Genomic DNA, 9,220 nt, shown 5'->3' with positions numbered 1-9,220 from the left:
TTCAGCCACTATGTGGTCTCCTCATGCTTCAGCCAACTCCAGGCTGTGCCATTCAGCCACTATATGGTCCCCTCATGATTCTGTCAACTCCATGTTGTGCCATTCAGCCACTATATGGTCTCCTCATGCTGCCACCAACTCCAGGCTGTGTCATTCAGCCACTACGTGGTCTTCTCATGCTGCCGCCAACTCCCGGTTGTGTCATTCAGCCACTATATGGTCTTCTCATGCTGCTGCCACCTCCACACTGTGTCATTCAGCCACTATATGGTTTCCTCATGCTGCCGCCAACTCCACGCTATGTCATTCAGCCATTATATGCTCTACTCATGCTGCCGCCACCTCCATGCTATGTCATTCAGCCACTATATGGTCTACTCATGCTTCTGCCACCTCCAGGCTGTGTCATTCAGCCCACTATGTGGTCTCCTCATGCTGCCGCCAACTCCAGGCTATGTCATTCAGCCACTTTATGGTCTCCTCTTGCTGCCGCCAACTCTAGGCTGTGCCATTCAGCCACTATATGGTCTCCTCTTGCTTCCTCCACCTCCAGGCTGTGTCATTCAGCCACAATATGGTCTACTCATACTGCCACCACCTCCACGCTGTGTCATTCAGCCACTATAGGGTCTATTCATGCTTCTGCCACCTCCAGGCTGTGTCATTCAGCCACTATGTGGTCTCCTCATGCTGCCGTCAACTCCAGGCTATGTCATTCAGCTTCTTTGTGGTCTCCTCTTGCTGCCGCCAACTCTAGGCTGTGCCATTCAGCCACTATATGGTCTCCTCTTGCTGCCGCCAACTCCAGGCACTGTCATTCAGCCACTATATGGTCCCCTCATGATGCTGTCAACTCCATGCTGTGCCATTCAGCCACTATATGGTCCCCTCATGATGCTGTCAACTCCATGCTGTGCCATTCAGCCACTACATGGTCTCCTCATGCTTCCGCCACCTCCAGGCTGTGTCATTCAGCCACTATGTGGTCTACTCATTCTGCCGCCAACTCCCGGCTGTGTCATTCAGCCACTATATGCTCTCCTCATGCTGCCGCCACCTCCACGCTGTGTCATACAGCCACAATATGGTCTCCTCATGCTTCCATCAACTCCAGGCTATGTCATTCAGCCACTATGTGATCTCCACTTGCTGCTGCCAACTCCAGACTGTGTCATTCAGCAACTATATAGTCTCCTATTGCTGCCGCCAACTCCACGCTGTGCCATTCAGCCACTATATGGTCCCCTCTTGCTGCTGCCAACTCCAGGCTGTGCCATTCAGGTACTATATGGTCTCCTCATGCTGTTTGTACATTACTTAAAAGATTTTAAGGTAGCACTATTGAAAATTCATCTTTTAATCTTAGGGATTGTGAGGCCCTATGGGCTCCTCATGCTGCCACCAACTCCAGGCTGTGTCATTCAGCCACTATATGGTCTCCTCATGCTGCTGCCAACTCTAGGCTGTGCCATTCAGCTACTATATGGTCTCCTCTTTCAGCAGCCAATTCCAGGCTGTGTCATTCTGCCAGATTATGGTCTCCTCATGCTGCCTTCACCTCTAGGCTCTGTCATTCAGTCACTACATGGTCTCCCTCATGCTTCCGCCATCTCCAGGCTGTGTTATTAAACCACTATATGGTCTCCTCGTGATGCTGCCACCTCTGGGCTCTGTCATTGTGCCACCATGTGACATGTGACTATTTGTTGGATTTGGTCTTTTGTAACCACACATTTTATTATAAAATCTAAATTTCAATTTCAAAAAATTGATAGAGCTATAAAAATGAACCATAACTGATTAAATAATACATTCGCACTTTCACTGTCAGGGGCTGGAACATCTCGTCTGGCGGAGCCACTGCAGCCACTTCTAGCTTTATGCACCCACTTATCCAATGGCACAGAAGCTGAATGTGCTCCTGTCCAAGTTACTGGTGCTGCAGTCCTTCCCTTTTCAAGTGGACACTCAGAGTATGGGGGTGCGCTGAGAGGCAGGGGCTGGAACAGGTGGTAGCTCCCCAGCACGATGGTCACCAGAATGGGTAATCAAATTTTTTTAATAAATTCAAATAAAATAAAATTAAAATTACATACAAAATCTGCCACATCCAGACGCTCTGCGGCAGTGATTCTGATAGCGTGTCTGTAATCTGCATGTCCTACTGAATAACAGTATTATTTCACTAACACAGCACACTCCCACAGCACACAGTGTTAGAACAAGGCAAAGTGTTCTACACCCCTATTGAGCCTCTATGTAGGCCAGAAATAGCCATTTTTAATAGCGATTCGCCACAAATAAATTTGTATCGAACCAAATTTTTTCTGAAAATTCGCTCATCTCTAATAATATTATATCAGTGATGTCATACAGAGGGCGGGCTGTGATCACATGTAATTCTATTACTATTATATTATATCAGTGATGTCATATAGGGGGCGGGGCTGTGATCACATATCATTATATTACTATTATATTATATCAGTGATGTCATACAGGAGGCGGGGCTGTGATCACATATCATTATATTATTATATTATATCAGTTATGTCATACAGGAGGCGGGGCTGTGATCTCATGTCATTATATGATTATTATATTATATCAGTGATGTCATACAATGGGTGGAGCTGTGATCACTATTACTATTATATTATATCAGTGATGTCATACAGGGGGTGGGGCTGTGATCACATGTAATTATATTACTATTATATCAGTGATGTCATACAGGGGGCGGGGCTGTGATCATGTCATTATATTACTATTATATCAGTGATGTCATACAGGGGGCGGGGCTGTGATCACATGTCATACTATTATATTATATCAGTGATGTCATACAGGGGGTGGGGCTGTGATCACATGGCATTATATTATTATTATATTATATCAGTGATGTCATACAGGGGGTGGGGCTGTGATCACATGTCATTATATTACTATTATATTATATCAGTGATGTCATACAGGGGCGGGGCTGTGATCACATGTCATAATATTATTATTATATTATATCAGTGATGTCATACAGGGGGCGGGGCTGTGATCACATGTCATTATATTACTATTATATTATATCAGTGATGTCATAAAGACAATGATAAAGTATGATACCGCTCACCTCCACCAATTTCTGTGCTCGGGTCCGCACTCGGCAAAGGGCAATCGTCCAGTGGCAAAGAACAAGCGATGATCCGGCACCAGTTAAAAGTTGTAGCTTTATTTTCTCCGTATCAAAAGGCACATATATCACACAGTATAACCGACTCCCTCCACGGCCATACGCGTTTCAAGCGCATGCGCGCTCTTCCTCAGTGACGTCATGGATCCGGCAGGTAAGAGCTTTTATCTCTGCTAGCCCAGGTGAGAGGTGATTAATACTTTTCACTTCACTGAGGCTGCTTGCGCCTCCCCGCGGGATCACATGACTGGGTAGAGACTTTCCTAATACAAACTCAAAATAAAAAGGAGGTTATTATAATAAAAAGTAACAACACTGTATTCATAACCATTAATATCGCAACATAATCCCTATCATATTTGAATGACTGTAATTCTTCTTACATATACACGTGGATAAATGTTAGCAATATTTGTTTCAATAATGGAATAGTAGTTCACGTCTTCTATTCATTCCACTTGGGGAACGAGTACCAAGAGTGAACTCCCAGGAGGCCTCTCTATGCTCCAATTTACTTCTAATGAACCTTGTCCAATACCCAATTTACTTCCATACCATAAATTCTGTATCCGCCAGTATTCCCACCATGCACCGTTTGAAAATGATAGGATGCAGCAGATTTATTTCTATTCAGAGCTCCCACATCATTAAGATCTTCTAGAGCTCTTGTTTTTAAATTTCGGGTAGTGTATCCTAAATATTTTAATTTGCAATGTAAGCATTCAATTCCGTAAACTACATTTCTGCTGCTGCAATTCAGGTAACTTTTAATTTCCTACTTTCTGCTGCCTTCTGCATTTTCGAATTCCTTCGTCACCTTGACATAATTACACGTGCGCCAAACTTTGTGTCCGCACCTATAAAAACCCTTTTGTGACAACCATCCACTTGCGTTTGATCGGGGTTCCTCCACAAGGCTGGGTGACAAATTATTTTTTAATGTGGGAGCTTTTTTTTTGAAACAATATTACAACCTTTGTGCAAAATTTTAGATATGATATCGTCTTGTTTTAATATGTGCAGATGGCGTGTTACCACATTTTTGATTTTGCGGGAATATGTTAATGACAAGGTGGGTTTGTTCTCAAATTCCTTTTTGTTTTTGTTTCCATGAATTAAGTCTGTTCTGTTTTTGTTGGACACTATTTTTTTTTAAGCTCTATTCAGTATCTTATTTTCGTATCCTCGCTCCTTCAGTCTACCTATTACATTTTCCAATTGTGTATTGTAAATTTCATTGCTGGAGCAATTTCATTTAAGACGGGTTCATTCCCCTACAGGTATTCCTTTTATTGTATGGGTTGGATGATTACTATTGGCCCCCAAAACTGTATTACCTGAGATTGGTTTGCCATGTGTGGCCACTGTAATAATTTGTTTTAAAAAAAAAAAAGCTCCCACATTAAAAAATCATTTGTCACCCAGTCTTGTGGAGGAACCCCGATCAAACGCAAGTGGATGGTTGTCACAAAAGGGTTTTTATGGGTGCGGACACATAGTTTGCCGCACGTGTAATTATCGTGGGTAAAGCGGGCTTCTAATCCAGGAATTGAACGGCGCTGACCGGGATAAGGACACCAGACAGGTAGTATACCTTCCAAGAGGGATTTATTTTGTTAATGCAACGCGTTTCACCACGCATGCGTGGTGAAACGCGTTGCATTAACAAAATAAATCCCTCTTGGAAGGTATACTACCTGTCTGGTGTCCTTATCCCGGTCAGCGCCGTTCAATTCCTGGATTAGAAGCCCGTTTTACCCACGACTGTTTATACCAGGAAGGCTGCAGACCTCGGCTCCTTCCACGCGATCTCCATTGTTGTGTATGGGCTACACAACTATGTCGGGTGATTTCTCCTTCTATCCCTTCTACCATTGAAGTGAATTTACTCCACAAGGAGCGCCTCCGCCTCTTTTCTTTTTCTGCACGTGTAATTATGTCAAGGTGACGAAGGAATTCGAAAATGCAGAAGGCAGCAGAAAGTAGGACATTAAAAGTTACCTGAATTGCAGCAGCAGAAATGTAGTTTACGTAATTGAATGTTTACATTGCAAATTAAAATATGTAGGATACACTGCCCGAAATTTAAAAACAAGAGCTCTAGAAGATCTTAATGATGTGGGAGCTCTGAATAGAAATAAATCTGCTGCATCCTGTCATTTTCAAACGGTGCATGGTGGGAATACTGCCGGATACAGAATTTATGGTATGGAAGTAAATTGGGTATCAGACAAGGTTGTATCAGAAGTAAATTGGAGCATAGAGAGGCCTTCTGGGAGTTCACCCTTGGTACTCGTTCCCCAAGTGGAATGAATAGAAGACGTGAACTACTATTCCATTATTGAAACAAATATTGCTAACATTTATCCACATGTATATGTAAGAAGAATTACAGCCATTCAAATATGATAGGGATTATGTTGCGATATTAATGGTTATGAATACAGTGTTGTTACTTTTTATTATAATAACCTCCTTTTTATTTTGAGTTTGTATTAGGAAAGTTTCTACCCAGTCATGTGATCCCGCGGGGAGGCGCAAGCAGCCTCAGTGAAGTGAAAAGTATTAATCACCTCTCACCTGGGCTAGCAGAGATAAAAGCTCTTACCTGCCGGATCCATGACGTCACTGAGGAAGAGCGCGCATGCGCTTGAAACGCGTATGGCCGTGGAGGGAGTCGGTTTTACTGTGTGATATATGTGCCTTTTGATACAGAGAAAATAAAGCTACAACTTTTAACTGGTGCCGGATCATCGCTTGTTCTTTATCAGTGATGTCATACAGGGGGCGGGGCTGTGATCATATGTCATGATATTACTATTATATCAGTGATGTCATACAGGAGGCGGGGCTGTGATCACATGTCATTATATTACTATTATATCAGTGATGTCATCCAGGGGGCGGGGCTGTGATCACATGTCATAATATTATTATTATATTATATCAGTGATGTCATACAGGGGGCGGGGCTATGATCACATGTCATTATATTATATCAGAGATGTCATACAGGGGCGGGGCTGTGATTACATGTCATTATATTACTATTATATTATATCAGTGATGTCATACAGGGGGCGGGGCTGTGATCAGCTCATTATATTACTATAATATTATATCAGTGATGTCATACAGGGGGCGGGGCTGTGATCACATGTCATTATATAACTATTATATTATAGCAGGGATATCATACAGGAGGCAGGGCTGTGATCACATGTCATTATATTACTATTATATCAGTGATGTCATACAGGGGGTGGGGCTTTAATCACAGTTACTTTTATATATTTATTAGAAGGACATTATATACATATTATAAACACACGTGTAAGTTCAATGAGTGGGAAATAGGGAATTACTGATACAGAGGGGAGAGGGCCCTGCCCGGAAGGGCCTACACTGCTAATAATTCCATCATTTATACATTGTTCTCTTTCTATTCTTTCTTATGTTCTTGTTAAGTGATTTTTCTTCCTCCAGGATTTAGTCAGACATTTTCTTATTTCTTTTATTTTGAAGCCGTAGATCACGGGGTTGACGGTGGCCGGCAGCATGAGGTACATGGCACTGACCAGATTGAGGATGTCGATGGATATGGACCTATGCATCCTGTATATGATAGATGATATGATTGTACACATGTAGATGAACATGGCCACCAGCAGGTGCGTCCCACATGTGTTCAGGGCCTTGTTCCGTGTTTTCCCAGTGGCGATCTTCATGGCCGTGTTGAGAATGGTGGAGTAAGACAGAACCAGAAGACTGAAGTCACCCAACGTGATGAAGCTACGGACAACCAGACCCACCAATTTCTGCCTGGAGATGTCCCCACAGGCCAAACTCAGGAGACCCATGTTCTCACAGACAAAATTCAGGATGATGTTGGATCTACAATACTGAGCAGAAAACGTCATTATAACAACTGGAGACACAAGACAAACACTTCTGGCCCAACAGGCACAGGTCAACACCACCAGGGTCCGTGTGGTCATGATGTCATTATAACGTAAAGGTCTACAGATGGCCACATACCTGTCCAGAGCCATGGCGAGCATTACCCCAGACTCAAATATAGTCATGGAATATATGGAGAACATCTGGGCTAGACAACCAGCGCGACTGATCCGGTCCAAACCAAGAGACAAACCAAGGAGAAACTTAGGAGTGATGGAAGTGGTGCAAGAAATGTTGGCAAGAAAGAGGATGGAGATGAAGAAGTACATGGGGGCCTGCAGACTCTTCTCCATGAAGATCCTGTAGACGATGGTGAAGTTCCCTGTCAGGATTAGAATGTACACAAAGACAAAGGGAAGGGTTAACAGCTTCCTGTGTGTTATAATCCCAGGAAACCCAAAGAGGACGAACTCTGTGTGAGTGAAGCGGATGAGGCTTTGGTTTGACCAGTCGGCCATCTTGGAGTCATCTACAACTCGATCCTGAAGGAAAGAGAACAATGGTGATAACATTGGACACAACGCTTGTCCGATGCCAAAACAACAAGTCCACTTTATGGTAAACCCTAAGGACAAGGGTCCAGCTATAGTGGTTTGGGCCAAAATATGGGCTCAAGACAGACTATTAGGTGAAACAAGTGAAAAAATAGGAAACTGTATAGTCGTTCATAGCAAAAGACGGAGGCCAGCTGTGCAGTTCCCTCCTACAGTAATGAGTAAAGGCCATCATTCAGACAACAATTATCTCCCAGATCCCCTACCCACGGCAGTATGGCCCAGTTTGGTGACCTCTTGGGTTGTTTATGTCAATTTTATGGTAAAATAGGAAAATTATTAAAAAGGAAGGAAACTCCCAGAATTCAGCTAGAGACAAAGGGAGAAGAGGACGTAGACAATCGAGAACCTCGGCTACAATTTTAGTGGTGGACGAATCTTCTGAAATTAGTTTCTGGTCCAATTCTATCTAATCAGCCAATCATTATAATTATGACTTGAAGGCCGATTCTGAAAAGTTGTCTGTAATGATCTGAAATCCCCATCCACTGTTGTGTGTAATTGTTTTAGATCCCAGAGGACTGTTGTATTTAAAGGGGTACTCCACTGGAAAACATTTTTTTTAAATCAACTGGTGCCAGAAAGTTAAACAGATTTGTAAATTACTTCTATTAAAAAATCTTAATTCTTCCAGTACTTATCAGCTGCTGTTATTATCCACAGGAAGTTATTTTCTTTTTGAATTTCCTTTCTGCCTGACCACAGTTCTCTCTGCTAACACCTCTTCATTTTAGGAACTGACCAGAGTAGGAGCAAATCCCTATAGAAAACCTATCATGCTCCCCACAGTTCTTAAATTGGACAGAGGTGTCAGCAGAGAGCACTCTGGTCAGGCAGAAAGGAAATTCGAAAAGAGAAGAATTTCCTGTGTATCATAACAGCAGCTGATAAGTACTGGAAGGATTAAGATTTTTTAATAGAAGTAATTAACAAGTTTTCCAGTGGAGTACTCCTTCAATGCTCTGAGATCCTCGAAGACGGTTGTGTGTAATTGTCTGAGATCCCTGACGACTGTTGTGTGTAATGCTCTTAGATCCCCTATGACTGTTGTGTGTAATGCTGTGAGATCCCCTATGACTGCTGTGTGTAATGCCCTTAGATCCCCTATGACTGTTGTGTGTAATGCTCTGAGATCCCCTACTACTGTTGTGTGTAATGCTCTGAGATCCCCTATGACTGTTGTGTGTAATGCTCTGAGATCCCCTATGACTGTTGTGTGTAATGCTCTGAGATCCCCTATGACTGTTTTGTGTAATGCTCTGAGATCCCCATCGACTGTTGTATGTAATGCTCTGATATCCCTGATTACTCTTGTGTGTAATTCCCTGAGATTCCCTACGACTGTTGTGTGTAATGCTTTGAGATCCCCGATGACTGCTGTGTGTAATGCTGTGAGATCCCTTATGACTGTTGTGTATAATGCTCTGAGATCCCCGATGACTGCTGTGTGTAATGCTCTGAGATCCCCTATGACTGTTGTGTGTAATGCTTTGAAATCCCGATGACTTTTGTGTGTAAT

At 42.9% G+C, this 9,220-nt stretch overlaps 1 protein-coding gene across 1 annotated transcript; it reads right to left on the bottom strand.

Moving 5' to 3' along the window:
• Positions 1 to 6,639: 6,639 nt before the first annotated feature.
• On the bottom strand, positions 6,640 to 7,605 carry LOC130357549 (olfactory receptor 52K1-like). Its single transcript, XM_056560246.1, has one exon. The coding sequence runs from the start codon at positions 7,603 to 7,605 to the stop codon at positions 6,640 to 6,642; it is 966 nt and encodes a 321-aa protein (XP_056416221.1).
• Positions 7,606 to 9,220: the final 1,615 nt, after the last annotated feature.

The sequence above is a fragment of the Hyla sarda genome, chromosome 2, assembly GCF_029499605.1.
Source record: "Hyla sarda isolate aHylSar1 chromosome 2, aHylSar1.hap1, whole genome shotgun sequence".
NCBI classification, from domain to species: domain Eukaryota; kingdom Metazoa; phylum Chordata; class Amphibia; order Anura; family Hylidae; genus Hyla; species Hyla sarda.
This window is presented reverse-complemented; position numbering and strand designations above follow the sequence as displayed.